Here is a 24038-nt window from a genome sequence, read left to right as displayed (position 1 = left end):
TGTTAAACAGGAGATCGAAACGGTTCGAAGAAAGGAAACCAGTGGCAGTTGGAGATTTGGGGGCTGTCCATAAACCACGTGGTCATGAGGGGGGGGGGAGGGGTTCGGCCGATGACCATTTTGTATGGACAAATATAATTTTTTGTATGGACTAATGACCACGCGGCCCCCCCCCCGGGGGGTTGAAAAGTCCCAAAAAAATGACCACGTGGTTTATGGACAGCCCCTTGGTATACGTAGCGGATTCGGAAAAACGAAGATCTTGGGAGTGTGGAGTGTTCGAAACAGTATTCGCAGGAGAAGATGGAAGAATACGATCAGCCGTGGTGCGGACCAGTACCGGTTTGAAGAAGCGAGCAGTTGCAAAACTGGCAGTTTTGGAGATCGGAGGATAGGAAACGGAAGCGGTAAGCACAGTAGTGATTACCATCAACGACAGGGCTTACGGGTGGAGGAGTTGTTGCACTGAGATAGAAAGGGTTGCCTGCGTGGACGTGACCCGTATTGTTTGATGAAAGATGTGATGAGAAAAAAATCACGCTAGCGACAGTGTCAACACTGGGCGCTGACATATTGAATTAGGATAGAGAAAAATGAGCTTTTGTGATTGCTATCGTCCCTCGTTGAATTTCGGAATTATATTTATTGACAATTTGTTATATTCTCGGTCTCTAGTAGCAACAACCAGCACACTCTAACATTCCTTTCCCTTCCCAGCTGACTATAAGGACTTGGCCGGCGCCGTTATTGATCCAAAATGTATGAGCTGCTTAAATTGCACTTTGAGAATAAGTGGAGTGTCCCAGCCCCTTATTCAGTTGGATCTCAGTACCAGTTCAGATCAATCACGGAGGCGCAACCATTGACATCTATAGTCACAATTGATAAAAAAAACTCATGGGTTTTCTAAATCAAGTTCGTCCAACAATTTTCAGAAACTAATCAAAATTATTGTACTAAAAGTCCTTTTTTTTGCTATCTGTAAGTCACTATTTCCGGAAAATAATTATTGGTCAATAAATTAACTATTCCGACAATCAGGTTTTGCTACCAGCCCTGCGACTACAACAACAGCAGGCAGCGCGTAGAGGAAGAGGCAACTAGGCCAAGGCTAAGCCCTCGTACACTCAGCGAAATAAACTAACGAAATTCATCAAAATACCTTATGATATTTAACCACAGACAAACAGACGTAACACTCTTCAAAACGACTTGACACATGCATTTAACGATCAATTCAAATTTCATTTGATTTGCGCGATCCTTCCACCAGATGCGCTAGTGTTCGATCGCTTTGACGTTTGCCAGTGTACACGTTGCTGAATGATGCAAACGAAAATTACAGGCGCTTTGTTTAGTAGTGTGCGTGTTAGATAAACATCAAATCGAAATCCATCATGGCCGCAGTGTCGTGCGCGGTTCTACCAACAGGTGACAGTGTGCTCATGAAAAAGACACCGGGCAAAAGTTTTTGAGGAATTTCCTTTGAGAGTTACGTCTGTTTGTCTGTGATTTAACTATTACTGTAAAATATGAAAGCCATAAAAATAACCTTATGAAAATTGATCATGTTTATTATGACCTTGCATAAGATAAATTTATGAAAAGAGCAGAAAAATCGCAAAATGATACAGACTGGAATCGATCCATGAACGTCGAGATCACTGAGCTCGTACCCAACCCACACGGCTATCGACGCTTGAGAATATCGTGTTGCTAAATATGTATAAAAGCCAAGTTCATAGTCGTTTCTGCATAATAGAGCGACCTTATGTAATTCATTCTAATCGTTATGAATTATTTAAAGGCCATTTCAGTAACAAATTTTGAAAACGACGTATAATCAATGCTACACAATTGGTTATACGTCGTTTTCAAAATTTGTTACTGATTTCATAAGTTAGACCTTATGATAGTCTTAGGTTTATTTGGCTGAGTATAGGTGGAAGATATCATACTTCAACGAGGTGTTTAGGGAGGCGCTCCGCCGTGGGCGAATCCTACTCGGTTCAAATGGGGACTCTATTTAATAAAGTATAAAAAATATAGCTGTAAGTCTCACTTGCCCCGGATTTCCACTTGCCTCGGGGTGCCTTACACAAATATAAGAAAAAAATCTTTTCTGGGATGTTGGAAAAAAGAAATTCTAATATGCTTATCAAATTTAGTCGTCAAAATTTTCAACCTGCCATGATAGGTCACACAAAGTTTAATTTTTTGCCTTTCTCGTACACTAAGTGTACTGGAAAGGCTATATGTTCACTCCAAAAATGACTTTTTGATAGAAGGCCCGGAGGGTCAAATCACATATACCAATCGACTCAGCTCGACGAATTGAGGTGATGTCTGTGTGTGTGTATGTGTGTATGTATGTGTGTGCGTGTGTGTGTGTGTCTGTATGTGTGTGTACAAAAAAACTCACATCACTTTTTAGCAGTAAACCTCATCCGATTTCAATGACCGACGGTTCATTCGACGCGGAATCTGGTCCCATTGTTTCCTATTTAAAATGGTTCGGATCAGTTCAGCCGTTCCGGAGATATGGCCATTTAGGTGTTCCGGAACGGTACCCTAGGAAGGAACCAGATATGAAAATGCATCAAACCTATGCATGCGACACATCAAACCACGGCATTTTCGATAACCTGATGAGCGGTAAGCAGAAGAATAGTCTACGACCATATCTGAACCGGTACTGTTCCGGAACCGGTTCCGGGTGTCCCGCCGGAAGTGGCAAATATCAAAGTGAACCAAACCCATGCATGAGACACATCAATCCACGGCATTTTCGATAACCTGATGAGCGGTAAGCAGGAAAATAGTCTCAGACCAGATCTGAACCGGTAGTGTTCCCGAACCGGTTCTGGGCGTCCCGCTGGAAATGGCCAAATATACAATTGTACCAAACCCATGCAAGCGACACATCAAACCACGGCATTTTAGATGACCTGATGGACAATGAGCAAGAAAATCATCTAAGACTATATCTGAACCGGTAGTGTTCCGGAACCGGTTCTAGGCGTTCCACTGGAAGTGGTCAAAAACACAATTGAACCAAACCCATGTATGCGGCACATCAAACCACGGCATTTTCGATGACCTGATAGACAATGACCAGGAAAACCATCTCAGACCATATCTGAACCGGTAGTGTTCCGGAACCGGTTCTAGTCGTCCCGCTGGATGTGGCTAAATATACAATTGAACCAAACCCATGCATGCGGCACATCAAACCACGGCATTTTCGATGACCTGATGGACAATGAGCAGGAAAACCATCTCAGACCATTTCTGAACCAGGAGTGTTCCGGAACCCGTCCCGGGGTTCCCGCCGAAGTGGTTAAATCTGAAGAGAAACAAATCCGTACATGTCACATCAAATAGCGGCTTTTTAGATTACCTAATGAACGGCCAGCAAGTGTTTCGGAATCGGTTTTGAGTGGCCGGAAGAGGCCAAATGTAAAAGTAAACCAAATCCAGGCATGTGACACATCAAATCGTGGCTTTTGCGATAACCTGATGAACAGTTAGCTAGAAAATAGCCTTACGTCACACTAAAGACAACTGGTAGTGTTCCGGAATTGGTTCCGAGAGTCCCGTCGAAATTGTCAAACCCTGCATGTGACACCTTCACTTTGCAGCGTTTTTGGTTAACCGATGACCAGTTAACAAGACAATAATGTTAGACCATATTTGGTTCAGCCGGTAGCTACCCGGAATCAGATCCGGGTAGTGAAATGTAAAATTTAACCAAACCCATGGATGCGGTACATCAAATCACGACCAGTCTTGTAAACATTCGCCACTTTTTAGGGGAACAAAGCCCAAAATGCCATGATGGGGTAAAATGGCCCAACTCATAAAATCATTCCTGAATGGGACTTGATCATTACTATAGGTGAATGGTGTCAAAATATGTTTGCATCGAACATTCTTCTAGAAGCTAGGCCACCAAACCCACGAAAAATCTTTTGGTTTCCCAATGAAAATTTGCAACTTCCGGTTTTTCGTGCTTGCAATTAAGGTTTTCTGCTGATTTTATTACCAGCCAAGTGTTTCCAACGAGAATGAGGCACACATGGAGACGCATAGTTGTTGATGTCTACGCTTTCCATGTTAGGGGTCATTCAAATATTACGATCATCGTTTTGTGGAGAGGGGGGTAACACTCCATTTATTGAGTATACGAAAAAAGCGGGACAGAGGGGGGAAAAGGAGTCGGAAATGCCCGAAAACTGATGGACGTAATTTTTGAATGTTTTCATGAAGTGGCATCTTACCCCATGGCAGATGGTCGTTTTGCACCACTTCCGTTTTACGAATCAGTTTTTAAAATCGATAAAAATCGATGAAAATGCAATAGTTTAGTGAATATTTTTGCTTAAGTATCGAGCAAATATTGTCTAGTTGCTGTTACCACTTTGAAAGCCTAACAAATAAGGCTAATTATCATTGAAAACGATGAAAGTTTGAAAAATGGCATTTTACCCCACTTGACCCTACTACCTTCATTTCGTTGCCGCAGTCGGGTGTCAGTCGGCTTTGTTCCATTCGTGCGCTATCGTTACCTCATATCTACACACAACACGAGCAGTAGAACGAAGATCAATAAACATAAGAAAGGGTCAAATCAATGTCATCCGACACGATGACACGTGTGTAATTCTAGTATTACGCATAGATTTTCAGCCAATTCCGATTATGAATGTTAATATTAGTTTATTATTGCATGTTGCATTGAATACGACACCAGATGGGCAACATAGCTCTTATTATGGAAGAAGACAGGAATAACAAAAGCCGAACCGTCTCCCGAAGCCGATATCGCGGTGAAGTGTATTCGTTTGACATTTTTGTTTCGAACAGTAGTTTGATTGCTTGTGTTGCGAATGTTGGTGACAAAGGAGGCCGAATATCGACGAAAAGGTTCAAATGACTGTGATCTCTAACAAGACTGATCACGACTTATCGACAACCTGATGGAAAAATAGGGTCAGACCACATTAGATTCCCGGTAGTGTTGCGGGTTCAGCTGTGGCTTCGAAAGTGGTTAGAAGTAAAAGTGAAGCAAACCCATGCATGCGATATCTAATCGCGGTGATTAAGTAAAGGTGAATAAATAGCAATAAAATATTCTCAGACCATAATTGGGACAACCGGTAGTGTCATGGTCCATGACTCATGGAATCAGATCCGGCTACCCCACCGGAAATTACCAAATATAAAAATGAACCAAACCCATACATACGACACATCAGATCGCAGATTTTTTGATAATCTAATGAACGGTTAGCAAGAAAATAGCCTTAGATCACATTAGAGTTCAGCTGTTGTGTAGCAGAACCAACGTTCATGTGAAAAATTAAATCGTGGCTTTGCTTAATGGCCTGATAAACATTAGGTATGAACAACAGTGACGAATAGGTCTAAGTTCTCATATATGAGAACAAAATATAGACAAAACTAAAGCGATCTCATCAAATCGAACCATTTCAGATTCCTAAGGTGTAAATTTATAGCAGGATGGGTCAACGTTGAATGGAAAAATAAGAATTTGATCGCGTCAACAGAAGATGGTGGCTGTTTCAAGGAATTTTGAGCTCTAAAACTATGTAAAATAAGTGTATTTGGTATGGGAAATATGTTCGGAGTCCAACAGAGTATCCAAGATAGCGGTCCAAAGTCCAAGATAATGGCCCAGTATTCAAGATAGTGCCTATTTTATAGGATTTTTAATTCTTGCATTATGGGCATATTTTGTATGAAAATATGTCCAGAATTCAAAATTGGTAATCAGAAAACCCAAGCTGTGCGCTGTTTCACAAGGTCTGCAATATGACTATAGTTTGAATGGGGAAGAATGCCGGTCTTCGTCCAAAACTGGTAACCAGAAAATCATAAACGACATGCCAAAATTCAATACGGCGACTATTTTATGTAATTTTAGGTGCAGAGTCCAAAAATGAATACCAGAACATCCAAGATGGTGTCTCAATGTTGAAGATGGTGGTTAGTTTAGTTGGGGTAGATATCCGGAGTCATAAAATGATGACCGGAAAATCTAAAATGACGTTTCAAAATTTTGCGGCTTCATGACACTTGTTTGGTTTGAGTTTTGGATCGTTGTCTTATATTTTCTGAATATTGGATGTTATGCTAATATAAAATGTATCCATATTGAGTAGATTTAGCAAGCAGTTTTCATTTTGTATTTATGTCAATCAACATGTCGCTCGAGTTTTGTTGAAAGGATATTTTAAAGCACGAGAAAGGCACCATCACCGCTAGGTGGATTAATTAGGGTTTTTTTCTTTTCAGAGTGCTTTACCGTGTCTCATTGATGAAGCTTGGCACGTTACGAGCCTGAGAAAACCGCTTCCGAACAATGACCGAATCCTCGTTCGTATACGGCGTGGAGTTGAGATCACCTCCACCGACGACCGGACCGAACAGCCAGCTTACCCAGTACGACCGTTTCCTCAAGACGAAAACTATGACCGAACATCTGCTGCTGGGCCACCATTACCACTACGAAGACGGCCCAACCCAACTACCCTTTAACATGGCCGAACTGTCATCCCTGTTGGCCGGCGATGGGGAAAATGTTTACACGACTTCCCACATCGCCGCAACTACCACCACCAACCTGACGTCCTCGCTAGGCCAAATACGCAACATCATGGCCGAGCTGTCCCTTCGGAGTGGATCCAGTGCCGTGGTTACGGTGGCCACCACCACCACCGGAGCGAACTCGACTCCCACCGAGGGGAGCAGCCCCATTGCAACGTCGGCGGGCAGCCGGGGCGGAGGAGGCGATTCAACGTTCCAAAACAATCTCATCATTCCGCTCTATGCGGTCATCTTTCTGTTCTCGGTGGTAGGCAATCTGCTGGTGATCCTGACGCTGGCCCAGAACAAGCGGATGCGGACCGTCACCAATGTTTATCTGCTTAATTTGGTGAGTATGGTGCGGGATAATTAATGATAACGTTTTATGGCATGGAGTGTTTTGCTTTATGGGTCAGTCGGTTAACAGAGGAGTAGGTTGTGGAACAGCATGAAACACTCCGGTTCATTCACTGGAATATTGTAAAAGTACACAGTAAGCGTACTTTGGGGGTGAACCGGGTACCCAGCATGGGCGATTTGATTTCATTTACATACTTGCTTGGATACTCGGTGAACTACAATTCGCTCCGTTGAAGTTACGCCAAGGGGTTGCTGAGATCCGTTCGTTTTGTTGCCTCTTATCAAGTGTAACCAAAGCTTACCTACCACTACTGATAGAACATCAACACTGCCTTCGGGATACATATGGGAAAATGCACCCTGAAAATAGCAATGCAAAAACTCTAGAAATATACTTTTCAGCTTATGCTTTCAAACCCCAATGAATCCAAAAGAAAAAGCTGATATTAAATTGCACTATCCAAGCATTTTGCTTCTACTTTTTGTTACCGAACGATAACATTTTGGTTTATATATTGACTGGTTTGCTGAATATGATACACCGCGCGGCCTTTGTAATGTTCCAAACGCGCATTTGCACGAAATTCCACGCGGCAAATCCTCTTGGAAAGGAACAACCGCACTTGAGGAAACGCCGCAATGTTATCTCCCATAAGAATTGAGTAAAAGGGGAACAAAAAACGCGGCTGTTCCTTTCCTCCGTGATTTGCCGCGTGTACTTTTGGACAAATGCGCTAATAAGGTATGGGACGGTAGGCGAGATGTTTGTTATAGCTACACAGTATCAAAAATACCTGTAAAGTTAAGCTAAATAGCATGCACATAAAGCGAATGCTAATATTGGTGTAGTATTACACGTACGACTTATCTTGTTTTCACACAATGAAAGCCGATATTTTGAACCTCGCACATTTTTACACTATAAACCAACTCACGGCGAAGTTGTATCTCTTTCGCTCTTTCAGGGAGTTTGAAAACAACAGGACCAGTACCTGTCAAATTTGACAGGTGTTGGTCCTGTTGTTTTCTAATTTCCCGTAGGAAAGAAAGAGAGCGATTTCTTGATTACGTCACCGTGCATTGGAGTTGTTATAGCCAACTTGAACTCCGGGCTACTCTATTTTTATCATAGCTTGACATATAAACTACTTTGATTCCTTTGATTCCCACCCGAATGTACACCAACATTACTAAATAAAAAGATTCATTCTGTTAGTGAGTACGACAAGTTAACACGCGTTTTTATTTTCGTGCTGCGCAATTTGCCGTCCGAATTCCCAGCGGAATTGCGTTTCTCCCGGGATATACAACAATTGGCCGACGAGGATGGCCACTACGACGGGAACTGAAGGAGCAGGATCCGGATCCACCGGTGCGGGTACCGGATCGGCTGCTGGTGCGAGTACGAGATCGATTGCCGGTGCCGGCGGCGGAGCAGGAGCCGCCCATGGTGTTTTACCATTTGCTGGTATGCAGTCCTCGTTCATCATCGACCCGTTCGACCGTCACAAAATGAAATGGTCGAGATGGGTAGAGCGGCTGGAGGGGACGTTCAACTTGTTTGGTGTGCAACCGGATTCCCGACTGTTTCTGCTGCTGCAGTTTATGGGCGGAGAAACGTACAGTGTATCAAACAATTGTCCGTACAGCAATTTTTTGGTCAAAATATTTTTTCATTCAAATGTTTATAACTTTTTTATACGTTAATCAAAAACGCTGAAATTTTAACCAATTATAACACATATATTGAAGCTCCATTGGTAAAATTTTGAACGAGATCGAACAAGTTTTCTGAAAGTTATAGAACTTTTAGTAATACTTATAAGAATTTTGAACATACTTTTAAAACATTATATCTCAATATGTACTTGATGAAACTTTTTCAATTTTTTCTGTGTTACAGCTTATATCTAAGGCTTCCATATGCAGCTTCGTTTAAAGTTTTATATTCACTACAAAAAATATGAAAAATCTGTATATGTTCAGAGTGTCATTTGGAAATTTATCATATTTTGATCAATAAAAGTGCCAAGTGTTTTCAACTTCTTTAAACTTTCTTAAAGTAATATTTTTATACAGGACCTACTAAACTTCATATGAAGAGTAGGTCCTATGGATTTTTCGTTCAGTTAATGCACTTTTATTGGTAGAAAACGTTTGGCAGATTATATGTGCAAAATATGGTAAATTTTTAAACATCGTCAGCTACATAAGCACATTTTTCATATTTTTTGTAGTGAATATAAAACTCCAAACATAGCTGCATATGAAAGCCTTAGGTATAAGATGTTACACAAAAAAATTGAAAAAATTTCATCGAGTACACATTGAGATATAATGTTTTAAAAATGTGTTCAAAAATCTTATAAGTTTTACTAAAAGTTCTATAAATTTCAGAATACTTATTCGATTTCGCTCAAAATTTTACCAATGGAGCTTTGATATATGATTCATGATTGGTTAAATTTCCAGCGTTTTTGATAAACGCATAAAAAAGTTATAACCATTTGAATGAAAAATTATATTGGCAAAAAAATTGCTGTACGGACAATTGTTTGATACACTGTATGACATTCTGTGCGACAAACTGGCACCCGCGAAACCCCAACAACGAACGTATGCTGATATTGCTGCTGCGCTGGAGGATCATATCAATCCGGAGCCGCTTGAAATTCTGGAAAACTTCAGATTCAAGTGCCGGCGCCAAGGGGATGAACGTCCAGATGAATCCATCGACGAGTACCTGATCGCCCTACGGAAGCTAGCCATCACGTGCAAGTTTGGCGATTACCTCAACACGGCGTTACGCAACCAATTCGTTTTTGGACTCAAGGACCGGACCATCCAAGCTCGTTTGTTGGAAGTACGGATCCTGACTTTGATCCGGGCTCGAGACATGGCGGTTTCCATGGAACTATCTTCCAAGGGAGGAAGAGAGATCCAATCCAAGCAGGACAGACCGGGCGTCAACTTGGTCGATCGTCAGAGGAGCTACAAAGTGCAGGTAAAGGGTGCAAAGCGAAATAAGATAAATAAAGATACGGATGCTGGGAAAACGGGGGAATCGAAGGGTGAATGCTACCGATGTGGTAGCCCTACACATTTCGCCAATAAGTGTCCACATATGCATATCGTCTGTAACTTTTGCAAAGTGGTTGGACATCTACAGAGAGTGTGCCTAAAGGCGAAGAAAACCGTAGAGTGCTAAATCTTCTGCGCATTTGTTGGAGGAGGATTCCACGGCGGATTAGAACGAGAACGAGGTCGTTACGCTGGAGGAATTGTGCAAGCTGGATGCAGTTGCCGAGCCCCTTGGTTCCAAGTTCTGGCTGAACGTCAAGGTGGACGGAAAGGAGGTACGCTTCGAAGTTGATACGGGAGCTCCTGCTTCGATCATCAACGTAGATGACCACCAGAGATTCTTCGGCGGCAAGAAGCTACGCCCGCTGAATATGGAGCTGAATATAGTTTCTGCAATACGAACATCGGTATCGAGGGAATGCTGGACGTTGCTGTGGAATACGGGGCTGAACAAGTGTCACTACATTTGTACGTTACAAGCATGAGGAAACACCCACAGCTGGGCCGTCAATGGATGCGAAGGTTGCGGATTGATCTTAACGACGTGGCCTATTCGGATGTTCATGCGCTTGCTGCTGCTGCTGTTCCGGTTCCGGGAAGGGTAACTACCAAACTGCCTAAGGTTCCTGCATCGATTGCAGCTGCTGCATCGGTTCCGGAGCGTGTTCCTGCTGAACTACCGAATGTTTCTGCTGCTGATGTCAAAACGCTGGTTCAGAGGTACGCGAATCTCTACGACGACTCTATCGGGAAGATTAGAGGTTTGTCTGCAAAGCTACGCCTGCAGCCGGATACCGTTCCAGTTACATCAAGGCACGACCGGTGCCGTTTTCTCTTCGTGGTGCTGTTGAACAGGAGTTGGAAAAGCTGGTGAAGGATGGTGTCCTAGAAAAGGTCAACCACAGTGCATGGGCCACGCCCGTAGTGCCGGTGATGAAGGCCAACAATCGGGTAAAATTGTGTGGCGACTATAAAATCACAGTCAACCCAAACTTGGTCGTCGACGAACACCCGCTGCCTACTATGGAGGAACTATTTGCCAACGTTGCCGGAGGAGATAAATTTTCAAAGATTGACCTAACTCAAGCCTATCTACAGCTTGAAGTTGAGGAAGATGATCGTGAGGTATTGACTCTGAGTACGCATAAGGGTCTGTACCGGCCAACGCGATTGATGTACGGGGTCGCGTCTGCGCCAGCGATATGGCAACGGTTGATGGAGGAGATTTTGAGCGGAATACCGGGCGTTACTGTATTTCTCGATGATATTCGTGTTACGGGCCCCAATGATCAAGAACATCTACGCCGACTGACGGAGGTACTGAAGCGCCTCAGTGCTTACAATATGCGAATCAATATCGACAAATGCCAGTTTTTCACCGACGAAATAGAATACTGCGGATACCGAATCGACAAAACCGGTATTCATAAGGTCCTTTCAAAGGTTGAGGCAGTTCAAAACATGCCGACACCTGCGAACAAAGATCAAGTACGGTCATTCGTTGGGTTAATAAATTACTACGGGAGGTTCTTTCCCAACCTCAGTACGACACTGTACCCGTTAAACAACTTGCTCAAAAATGCTGTTCCATTCGTTTGGTCGAAGCAGTGTCAAGCGGCCTTCGACAGCGTGAAGCAGGAGATGCAGTCAGACAGGTTTCTTGTACACTACAACCCATCGCTACCATTGGTCCTGGCAACTGACGCGTCACCGTACGGGGTTGGCGCTGTATTGAGCCACGTTTATCTTGTCCTGATGACGCGGAGCGACCAATATCGTATGCTTCACAAACGTAGAGCGCAACACAACAGGCGTACAAGCAGGTTGACCGGGAGGCATACGCGATAATCTTCGGAGTCCGGCGATTCTACCAATACCTGTACGGCAGACGGTTCATTCTGGTCACGGACAATGAACCCCTGAAGCAAATCCTGTCGGACACGAAGGGCCTTCCGAAAATGTCAGCGCTAAGAATGCAACACTATGCGATATTCTTGCAATCGTTCGACTACAGCATCCATTTCAGACCAACGAAACAACATGGGAATGCCGATGCGTTCTCGAGACTACCGCTGAAGGAGAAAGTACCGGACAACGTTATTGAAGAGACGGACATGCTAGAGGTGAATATGATCGAGACTTTGCCTATAACTGTTGAAGAGCTCGCGAAGGCCACCGCCGTTGATGATACCGTGAAGGCGTTGCTGGAAGGTTTACGAACTGGAAGAAGTATTGAGCCGGGTCACCGTTTTGGAGTTGATCAGTCGGAGTTCACCGTACAGAAAGGCTGTATTCTGCGCGGGATCAGAGTGTACGTTCCCTCGAGTCTACGAAATAGAGTCGTCAGCGAACTGCACTCCACACATTTTGGTATGACAAGACTGAAGTCTCTGGCTCGTGGCTACGTGTGGTGGCAGGGTATCGACGGCCAGATTGAGGAGATGGTGCGAAACTGCAGTTGCTGCCAATCGACGAGAGCTGAACCGGTCAAAGCCCCAACTCACTGTTGGCAACAACCGGTGAGACCGTTTGAGCGCATCCATGTGGATTTCGCGGGGCCGTTTATGCAAAGCTACTTCATTGTGCTGGTAGACGCGTATACCAAGTGGCCTGTGGTCAAAATCCTCAACAACATCACAACTACCATACAAGTCTGCCGTGAATACTTCGCTACATATGGGATTCCCTCAGTCTTGGTTTCGGATCATGGCGTTCAGTTTACTTCTGAAGCATTCCAGGACTTCCTTCGGAAGAATGGCATCTACCACAAGATGGGTGCACCATACCATCCGTCTACGAATGGATAAGCGGAGAGGTTCATCGGGACATTCAAGGCCAAGCTCAAGAGTTTGAAGTGTGACAGGGCGATGCTGAAAGCGGAGCTGTGCAACGTTTTGCGCACCTACAGGAACACCTTTCATCCAGCAACCGGACAGTCTCCGGCTATGATGGTCTACAATCGTCCGCTGCGGTCTCGTTTGGACTTGATGATTCCGAATCCAGAAACTGTCAGAAAGGATGTTACAGAGAAAGTACGAAGCATTCCGAAGGGGGCGAGAGTTGCGGCTAGAGACTACATTAACAGCGACAAGTGGAAATACGGAGTCATTGCTGAAAAACTCGGTAAGCTGCACTACGACGTGCAGTTGGATGACGGAGAACATGGAAAAGGCACATCGATCAGCTCAGGGAAGTTGGTTCCAGGTTGGAGAGCACCAGAGTACCGTTGCCGTGTGAGTTACCGAATATTCCGGCTGTAGTATCACCACAAGCAAAGGGTACTGGTCCGAACATCAGTGCAGGAAACAACGTGTCGAACGAACCAGTAGCAGAACCGGATTTCCAACCACCATCATCGCCGACTGATAGGACATCTGCAGGAGTAGATAACACGAATCAACCAGTTGCAGTTGTTCCTGGTTCAACCGTTTCTATCCCGACGGTTCAGAGAGATTACCGACAGTCACCGAGAAGATCCGGCAGGGCAACGCCACTGCCTACAAGACTTGATTTGTGAATTTCTTGAATTAAGGGGGGAAGAAATGTTATAGCCAACTTGAACTCCAGGCTACTCTATTTTTATCATACCTTGACATATTAACTACTTTGATTCCCACCCGAATGTATACCAACATTACTAAATAAAAAGATTCATTCTGTTAGTGAGTACGACAAGTTAACACGCGTTTTTATTTTCGTGCTGCGCAATTTGCCGTCCGAATTCCCAGCGGAATTGCGTTTCTCCCGGGATATACAACAGGAGTATATTGGGTTGAATCAATATGAGCACAACTATTGAGGTTAGGTCATCAAAATAAATCATTTCGGAATAATCATATAAATCAGAAGTCAGAAGTTTTTTTTTGTTTTTTCGCGAGTCACAATAAACGAATATGGCTGACGGACGACGACGAGTTGATTGAATAATATATGTATTTCAACATTAACAAATGCATTGAGAATTCCAACAAAAAAAGCGGAAAAAACAGTTTTTGATTGGTGTTGAAAAAATCATCTAAAAATTTAATAAGCGATATTGTTGTGTCGGGTATTGAATGTAAAGTCAACCACAATGAAAGAAATATAGACTATTTCAACGAAAATACTATTTGGATGAACTAAAAACTAAAAGTTGTTATTATTGTATTGAATGATTTGTATGAGATTTATGAATATATTTTTTTTTTAATGACTTTCAAAATAGCATCAGAAATCAAAGTGCCTTATCAGACCCGATTGTTAAGTCGCTTTTGGTCTATTCTGGACATAATGAAGCATTGAAATTTTGATAGCACGTCTGCCAAAATGTACCTATTCAAGAAATATTCAATAGTGAAAATAGTGAAAAGTTTTCAAAAAATTTGGTTTACACAATTTGGTTGCTACACATTCATTTTTACAAAGTTGGTGTATTTGGCAGAATAGTGTATTTCAGTAGTACCTACAAACTTGTAGAACATATCAGGTTGAAATTTTACGATAAAATCATAGAAAAGTTCAAAAAACTGATTTTGAAGTTGTTTTCTTAAACTTTCACATTTTTATTTCTCAAAAATGAAGTCCAAGCTATATGGTGTCTTTAGCAAAGTTACTTGATATTACATGTTCTAAAACTTTGCTCAAAACATCTACCCTCTAAAAAAATATTGTTTCTGCTCGGGTTTACTTAGCAGTTTTACCATACATGCACAAACATGCACAAAAATACAGAAGATTTTTCTGAACATATTTTCCGCAGAGATCTGAATGCTAAAATGTCATCTAACGGCTCGTAGCGGATTCGATCGTCTTTTTTCGGAATGGTCCCACTGGGCTCCGTTTCACAGCCGCATCCTTTACCGCCCGTCACCAAAAGTTTGATTGAATATAAATTCTCGTAAGTTTAAATTCCTTTTTTAATTAGGACTCCCACATCCGAAACTCTCCTCTATTCCATCGTCCTGGGAACCGGGAGATAGAAGACGGCCTTGAGTGCCCACCCCGGAAGCGGGGTTGGCCGAAGACCAGCCGCTTGGGGCTTGAGCCAGTCCCCGTCTGGGACCGAGCAACTACTCCCGGGGTCAAAACGTTTCATTTAAATTTAAATTTAAATTACCAATAGCGTTTTGTACCATTTTCCCCCCACAAAAAGAGTAAACATATGAAATGTTTTCATTTATATTTTGCCAAATACATCTGTGTTCGAGCAGTTCATGGTTGGAGCGTAAATTTTTGCTCCAAATAAGTGAGCACAGCTGAGGCTGTCAAAGTCAAACTCCATAGACGAGTGCACCGATGAACTGAATTCATCGCGGTCCGAGATTTTTGACACTACAGCGGGGTCGTTCCCAATCAGAATTGTTCAATTCCGATTGGAAATCTTTCGCTTCTGATTAGAAGCGACCCCGCTGTAGTGTCAAAATTCTCGGACCGCGATGAATTCAGTTCATCGGTGCACTCGTCTATGGACTTATCCACCGATGAACCGAATTCATCGCGGTCCGAGAATTTTGACACTAGAGCGGGGTCTGTTCCAATCAGAATCGTCCGATTCTGATTGGAAACGGCCCCGCTCTAGTGTCAAAATTCTCGGACCGCGATGAATTCGGTTCATCGGTGGATAAGTCCATAGTGCAAAAATGGACTTATCCACGATCTTCTTTTTCCTCTGGATTGCTTCTTCTTTTCTTAAGTAACTGCGGGCACTGTTTACAAAAAATGACATATTTATTCATGAACATCCACACGGAACCGCCAAACTACCCAAAATTGAGTTCTTTTGACGCAATCCCATAGTTCCGCCCAATAAGCCAAATTTGAGTAAATCGATTAAACTCACACTAGGTAAATTGCCTTTACCTCCAGCAAAAAAATATACTTAAGAGTAGGTAAATTCAACCCAAGACCCCCCCTCATTCAACCATTCATTGGGCTCAAGGACCCACATTGGGTAGACGCATCTCTGTTTGTTTTTGACAACATCGGTGGGGGAAAAAGGGAAAACAACCTAATTTTGGGTAACTAGTTTATTCGATATACTCAGCTTTGAGTAAAATCGACCCAAAAATTAGGTAGTTTGATTTCTCCGTGCGACTGAAAGTTCACTGGATGTTCACCGGATCTCGCCGGATGCAAGATGTGAGCAGTGATTTTAGTAAACACGGCCCGCAGTTACCGTTTCACAGCATGCTGTCAGTTGGCGTGTGACGTCACCGTGGATAAGTTCACGAGGTGGGCACCTCCCTGATTTACGCCGACAGAAGATGTTGTTAGACGAAGCTGACAGTATAAACATTTACTCCAACATAAAATGGTAAACATACACGGAGAGACGGAACTACCCAAACGTGAGTTCTTTCCACCCAACTTCGGGGTTGCGTGCGTCAAGCCAATTTTGAGTTGATGAAATCGATGTTTATGTTGAGTTGTTCCCGCTTGCTTCCATGTGAAAAAAATACCTAATTTTAAGTTTTTTTTTACCCAACCGAAATTTTGACTAGGTTGTATGGTATGTGGGGGCAAGATGGGTCAGTGCCGTTTTCAAGTGTACAATATATTTTTGGAATCTCTTAACAATTTTCCCAGATCAACGACGTGGATTTACAGCAGAAAAGTGATACATTTATTTGAAAATTCTTTACGTTCCTTGCACAGAAAAAAATAAAACATTTTTTCGTTATACTTCTTATGCTATACATCCCACATAACTACGTGTAATGTGTGGGCGGGGCAAGATGGGTCACCCTTAGTTTTCGGCATGTTTGTATAGTTTTTAAAAAATGTTTTATCACAGACAAACAGACGTAACTCTTAGAGGAAATTCATCAAAAAAATTTACCCGGTGTCTTTTTCATTAGCACACTGCCACCTGTTGGTAGAACCGCGCGAGACACTGTCGGCCATGATGGATTTCGATTTGACGTTTGTCTAACACGCACACTATTACACAAATCACCTGTAATTACCGTTTGCATCATTCAGCAACGTGTACACTGACAAACGTCAAAGCGATCGAACACTAGCGCCTCTGATGGAAGGATCGCGCAAATGAAATGAAATTTTAATTGATCGTTAAATGCATGTACCAAGTCGTATTGAAGAGTGTTACGTCTGTTTGTCTGTGGTTTTATTTTCCGTTGAAAGTCGTTTCCGTGACCTACATTATCGAAGCGATTAGAAAGCTGAAAATTTGTGTACTTAAATTTAATATTTTTTTGCAATAAACATAGGTTTTCGAAGTCCGTTTATGGCTGCCTGAACAAAAATATTCTAGATCTTAGAATCAACTACCAATGTGTTCCATCACTGCCTTAATGTGGTCACGTATGTAAAGCTTAGATGTTTAAAGAAAAAATGGAAAATATAGTATTTTTTGTTGTATTGCCACATTTGCACCCATTTAGACTCGGCCGAAATTCATTATCATCACAGACGAATTTCGCACACGACTTCGCAGCGGCTGGCATACACAAGTTCCGCTGAGTTCATCACAGGGGCGTCGGATGCACAACGGGTAAACAAAATCAGTTTAATTAGTGTGAAATGTCGCTGGGAAATGATGATTCAGTTGATTCTCAAATTATCACAGTAGTCTAAACATCAACAAGAAACTCAATAGAAAAACCTAATTTTTTGTCACCTGACCCATCTTGCCCCAGTAAAAATTAGGTGGGACAAGATGGGCCATGTTTTGAAAATTGCTTGTCAAGAACCAGGTCTCAGACCTTATGTCTTTTCTATCATCTTATATCATTGCTGACTACTGTATCTGTAAGCTGTGGTAGAAAACAGAGAAATGCGATTTATATTTAGAAAGTTATAGGGATCATTTTCTTAGGTGACCCATCTTGCACCCCCCCCCCCCCCCCCTTACAATATTCACTCAAATTTGAGTACTGTGCCAGAAACTCATGTCGAATTCATTTATTTGCACCGCCTGCACCGCTTTGCCACCGGGTGTAGCAAACTTGCACCGAAACCGTTCGTTTATTCGCAGGTACTGTTATGTTTTGACACTCGATTGGCACCGGTGCAAGAAAATGCTACACCCAGATTAAGCTCGGTTTAGCAGGTACAAAGCTAGTTTTACCAATGAGCCATTTTACGAGACGTTTCGGATCAGCTGATCGCTGATTTCATGAATGAAAATTTGACAGGAGTGAGCGCCCAAGCCCGTGAGTGTTAATATCAATATTAACACTGTTATCGTTTCATAAAATAGACTATACATTAGGTTGTCCCAAAATTGCACATGGTCAAAAAGCTTGGGGGCTCACCCTGCAAATGACAGCTAAGGGTGTTTGAAACAAACTTTTGTATGACGGAAACTTTCAGAAATGACGTTTAGAGGTCGCCCCAGCGAGATTTTTGAAAAACGGTCATTTTTCGTAATAAATTTCATACAAATATTTTTTACCGTACAGAAATTGGCCTTTTCCACTATTTTTATATTTTTTACAGCTTGATATGGATTTAAACTACTTGGGAAAAATAATAAACGACATGTTTTGCAGGTAACTTTTTGATACTGAATTTTTGAATTTACAAATTCATTATCATTTTTTGATATACTGTACATTTTACCCATCATAAAAAGTACCTGAACCTAATGCTAATTTAAAACAATGTCCACAAAAAGATAGGAAAATTTATGAGGAAAAATTTTGCCGAAGACAACATTGCGTTTTTTCTATCGGTTTTAGAGTTATTCACGATTTACTATTTGGTGAAATTTGGATTTTTAGGTATTTAAAAAAAAATCACAAAAGAACTGCCCAGAAACACATACAAAGTAAAAAATCACGTATACTCAACAAGTTTTTGTCTTAACTGTGTTTAGTAATTATGATAGCATCATTTATTGAATTATTGTTTCCGTTGACAAATCCATTTTCTTTGATATAGAAAGGTACCTACTAGCGAGAAACTTTATCATTGGGTATCATTCTGAGATGCCTCAGTAGGCCATGACATTTTAACGGTTATGTACGAGCATAATACACAATCAAATGCACGGCACATTTTCTATATCATTTAGAAGGTGATATATTCCGCAAAACATGCCGATTTTGTTTTTCAATGATGTTGTTCAAATCGTTCAAAGACATGAATAAAACGTTGTAGTAGTCCCTATCATTTTGATCAACATAATATAGGACGATAAAAATGACGTCACTTGTTTACGTCCAAAACTGTTGTTTACCAATAATAGCCTACCTTGTCTTATTGTATGCCGTGTATGTGTTATGGTAATCAAATTGTTCTAACCTTGGATAACATTACGTTAACTCACTAATTCATCTTATCCCACCTGTTGCCTCGGTGTATCTTATTTTCGGTGTTGTTAAGTCAGTAAATGTAAAAAAGACATGCTCTGCTTTTTAGAATGTCTTGAATTGGAACTTAGTATTTAAAAACTGGTATTCTTACGTAAGATGTTCGTAATCGCAATTTGAATTTGGTATGGATCAACGTATTCGCCTTTATTCACTTTGCAACTGCTTCCTGGGCTGTTTCACTAGTCTAGGACTCATACGTCTTCGTGTAGAAAAATAATTGAAAATATCGACAGGAAAGTAAGGTAAACGCGGCTCAACATTTTGTGTAGAATATCTTTAAAAAATCAATAGGCAGTACGAAGCTTGTCAAAAGAGCTAACTTTTTAAGAAATTTTTGCTAGGTAATTTCTATATGAAAGGATTGAATAACAAAAAATAAAAATCAAATAATGATGTCATCATAATAGGCTCCTAAAGTCCTATCTGGATTCTTGTTTTAAACCACAATATTTGGTACAAGAGTACATATTTACTCATTTTTTGAAGTTTTTATTAACCATAGTTGAAAATATATAATTTTTATTTTTTTAGTCTTTTGTCTCGTCCCTAGTTATAACACATACTTTGAGTGATTTTTTTTTACCGTGTATGTCAGATAGGAACATTTTTGAATTCCCAGTGCGAAAAATGTCGAGCTCCGTCACACAAGGTTGACCTCAAGTGTCAAAGTAGAACTATTTACCATTTTACTTTATTTCGAATTTTCTCATTATTCCTTTGTTTTTCGAGTTCGTGTAAAGTACAATTCCGATTAGAATACCATGCTTGATCATATTATTCAATATAAGCGAGATTTCGTCTTTAATTTTAGGACCCTATTCCATAACACAATTAAGACAAAAACTTGTTGAGCGTACGTGATTTTTTACTTTGTATGTGTTTTTGGGAAGTTCTTATGTGGCATTTTTGGAAAAATACCAAAAAATTCAAATTTCACCGAATAGTAAATCGTGAATAACTCTAAAACGGATAGAAAAAACGCCATGCTGTCTTCGGCAAAGTTTTTCCTCATAAAATTTCCTATCTTTTTATGGAAATTGTTTTAAAAAAGCATTAGGTTCAGATACTTTTCATGATGGGTAAAATGCACAGTATATCAAAAAATTACAATTTTTAATAAATTCAAAAATTCAGTATCAAAAAGTTACCTGCAAAACATGTCGTTTATTATTTTTTCCAAGTAGTTTGGATCCATATCAAGCTGTAAAAAATATAAAAATAGAGGGTATTGCCAATTTTTGTACGGAAAAAAATATTTGTATGAAATTTATTACGAAAAATGACCATTTTTCAAAAATCTCGCCGGGGCGACCTCTAAACGTCATTTTTGAAAGTTTCCGTCATACAAAAGTTTGTTTCTAACACCCTTAGCTATCATTTGCAGGGTGAGCCCCCAAGCTTTTAGACCATGTGCAATTTTGGGACAACCTACTATACATGCATATCGTTGAACTTGTATCGTGGTTTTGTTTTGGTAGGAATGATGATTTTCTTTTCGGCATTAAGTAAATCATTTTCTTGGATTATTTGTTTATTTTGAGATGTTTTCTTTCCAAACAGCAAATCTGTGCATTCAAAAAATATTTAAACTTGATCGGCTTTCAACTTCCGAGGAATCTTCAAAATTTATCGGTGAAATGAAATTTTAAAGAGTTGCTACAACGTATAATTTTTCCCATCACTATTTTTTTTTTGTTATCGCAAATATGAGGATATATTTTCAGGGGAAATCACACTTCCTTTGCTAACCGAAAAAATCCGTATTTATCCGTTGCTAATCGTCGTTAACCGCGTCTAACTGCTGCTCAGTTAGCAGCGGTTAACGACGTTGAGGAACGAATAAACGCGGATTTTCCGGTTAGAAAAAGATAAGTCATTCCCCTTGATTGAATGAGAAATATAAAATATTTTTACCATTAGAATTTTCTGTCCCAGGGTGATCTATCATTTATGAAAAATTTTTACTTGATAAAATTTTGATAAGCCCAGAACAGAATAGGCTTATTTTTCGCAAGCTAACGATCACTTTTTTCTCTAGTGGCAGGAATGAGAACCTTATGAAAAGAGTGACTCCGCCAAAATTTGCCATGGCGCAGCATAGACAAAGTGCACTTTTTTCACTTTTTCTTATCGAATTCCGCGTCGTAGAGAAACAAACGAGCACTTTTTGGAAAGAAAATTTTATTCTCTTTCAGATGCGCTTAAATCCGGTAGGTACTTACGAACAATTTATGTGATTAAATTGAGGAGCTCTTGCTATGCCTCCGGCGGGCGATCTTCCGGATTTTTTGTTAGCTGGCCAATCCGGTGTCTGCCGGCGTGGGCATCAAGAATGATGATTATGGAAGCCATAACCAATAGAAAACAACAACTACCAAGGTAAAATATTGGTGAATTTTGAAGACGAAAAATTGAATTTTTGATGTAAACAAACGATATTCTCCTCATCTCACCTAGCGCATCTACAATTGAGGGTCATTCGAATTCTTCTATAAAAATCTTTTATTTCAAATTGGACTAAAATATTACTGAAGTAACATTTTGTAGCTACAGAAAATTTCGAAAACCGTAAATTCTATTTTTTCAATTACAGCAAATACTGATTTTTTTCAAATACATTGAAAGTCAAACAAATGCCACAAAAGGATGGTTAAATAGTTTTTAAAATGAGTTGCGTTTCAATAACGTTATGTTTTAAAAAGCATTCTTTTTTTTCTTTTTACGTTGTAGCTAACCGTTTTCTATTGAACTGTTTTTAACACTGTTAGCACAGAGAACAGACGAACATGCTCGAACAAAATTACTTGAAAATCTTGTGTAAAGAAAAAAACAAGCTCAGTAGCGACATCGACTTTCCCACTCAAAAACTTGTTTCGACACCATAATGGCGCTTTCTGAAGAAATATTTCACTAGCGCACCTTTAAATTTTCCTACTCAGATTCTGAGCTGTATTTGCTTAAATAACAAGATGTGTATGATAATTTCACTAACCTAGCAACAAAATTTGAGTTTCATTATTTTTGATAAGAAACAAATTTAACAAGAATTCAATTATAGTATTCCAAGTAAAACCAACACATTCTTTAGGTGGAACTATACTAGGGTGCACACTTGGTGACACTAGCGCCAAAAGGTAAAACAACGGCAAATTTGTACCCCGATTCGAAATTTGACAGCGCCGCGTAATGGCCACATTCCCAGTTATTTCAAAACAATCGTTGCAATGCTTTACACAATAGCACTACATGAGCTTGGACGTCTGTTCTCTGTGCTGTTAGTGTTAAATTTGTGTACGTTTAAAATTGTATGTTAGCATTTTTTTATTGGCCAACGTAAATGTTTAAATTCTGTAAAGTTGCTTTTAATTGCAAAAGAGTATTAAACATTGGATAATAATTTTCAAGTATCATTGATCCACAGACAATTGATCATTACAAGTTTACCATGTAAAAGTGGATTACTGAAAACTTTTAAAGTTGTTTAATTGGAAGTAAAAATATAAATAAATTGAAATAATTTTGTTCATCATAAAAACATTGATTAGGTTTATTTTCGACATATTTCATTATTTTCATTGACGCTCTCACCCGCTCTTACTAATACCATCATAAACTGTCAACAAATTGCACCGAAACCGTTCGTTTTTTCGGTGTCAATTGTTATACCGGTACAGTGCACCGTCGGGAATAAACGAATTCGACATCAGTGTTGGGTTGACACACTCGAACTGCAAAACATGGGCTGTGTCCACGTATATGACATCCCTATTCCCACCTAATAGGATTGTTTGCAGCCAACATCAATTGGGTTCCCCCATTGACAATGCATTTGAGTTCCCTAAACATTGGTACAAGTTGCGGGAATCGAAAACATGACGTCATCGCACCCTGGTGACTGTGTCTCTTTTCACTCTCTGACAACAATAGGAAGAGCGCATGAAAAGGGAGATAAAAAAGAACTCAAAATTGAGTTTAAAAGTACCTAATTTTGAGTTTTCACTTTCTCCGTGTACGTTATCATAAACTGCTAAAATATGACATCCCATTTGAGATATGATGCGTATTGGCCTTTAAAATCGTTTTCGCAAATCGGGTTTTCTCGATTCACCGGAAAGCGCCACGAGACGAACGAACACCCGTCGCTCGGGAGTGGCTGCACATCCCTTCATGCTTCTTGTTTTCCCTGTGGGTGGGTCCACGAAGCACGAAAACCCCTACCGAGACACAACCAACCCCACGGTTTTAACGGAATTACCATTAATTATCGTCCCATTGAATGGTCCGCCTAAACATTTTATCCCCGGCTCCGAAATGAAAAACTCGATAGCCAAAACAGAAACATCTTCCATCGAGCTCCTTAAGTAATTGATTGGCATACACAGAAAAAATATGTAATTAAAATTCAGCAAGAAATCATGCACATAAAGAGAACGCTAGAGTTAGTGCATTTTTGCATCAGATATTATGTAAAATTACATTACTATTGTGTAAATTTCCGCCAACTATCACGTAAACCATCATGGACTCCAACCGGTTACGTGACTATTAGCGGAAATTTACACGATATCTCATGTAAATATACACTAACTCTAGCATTCCCTTTACATATGTGCATGATTTCTAGCTGAATTTTAATTACATTTTTTTCTGTGTACAAACAGGATCTCAAGG

At 40.6% G+C, this 24038-nt stretch overlaps 1 protein-coding gene across 2 annotated transcripts in view; it reads left to right on the top strand.

Moving 5' to 3' along the window:
• Window positions 1-24038, top strand: part of LOC115256380 (octopamine receptor 2) — a 242856-nt gene that overhangs the window by 86708 nt on the left and 132110 nt on the right. For both annotated transcript variants that reach the window (XR_003892593.2, XM_029854770.2), the window contains exon 2: window positions 6319-6958. Coding sequence is in view for 1 of the 2 variants with exons in the window: in XM_029854770.2 (XP_029710630.1) it covers window positions 6386-6958 (573 nt within the window). In the remaining variant the exon portion in view is untranslated. The remainder of the gene's footprint in view (window positions 1-6318; window positions 6959-24038) is intronic.

Source organism: Aedes albopictus, chromosome 1 (assembly GCF_035046485.1).
Source record: "Aedes albopictus strain Foshan chromosome 1, AalbF5, whole genome shotgun sequence".
NCBI classification, from domain to species: Eukaryota; Metazoa; Arthropoda; class Insecta; order Diptera; family Culicidae; genus Aedes; species Aedes albopictus.
This window is presented reverse-complemented; position numbering and strand designations above follow the sequence as displayed.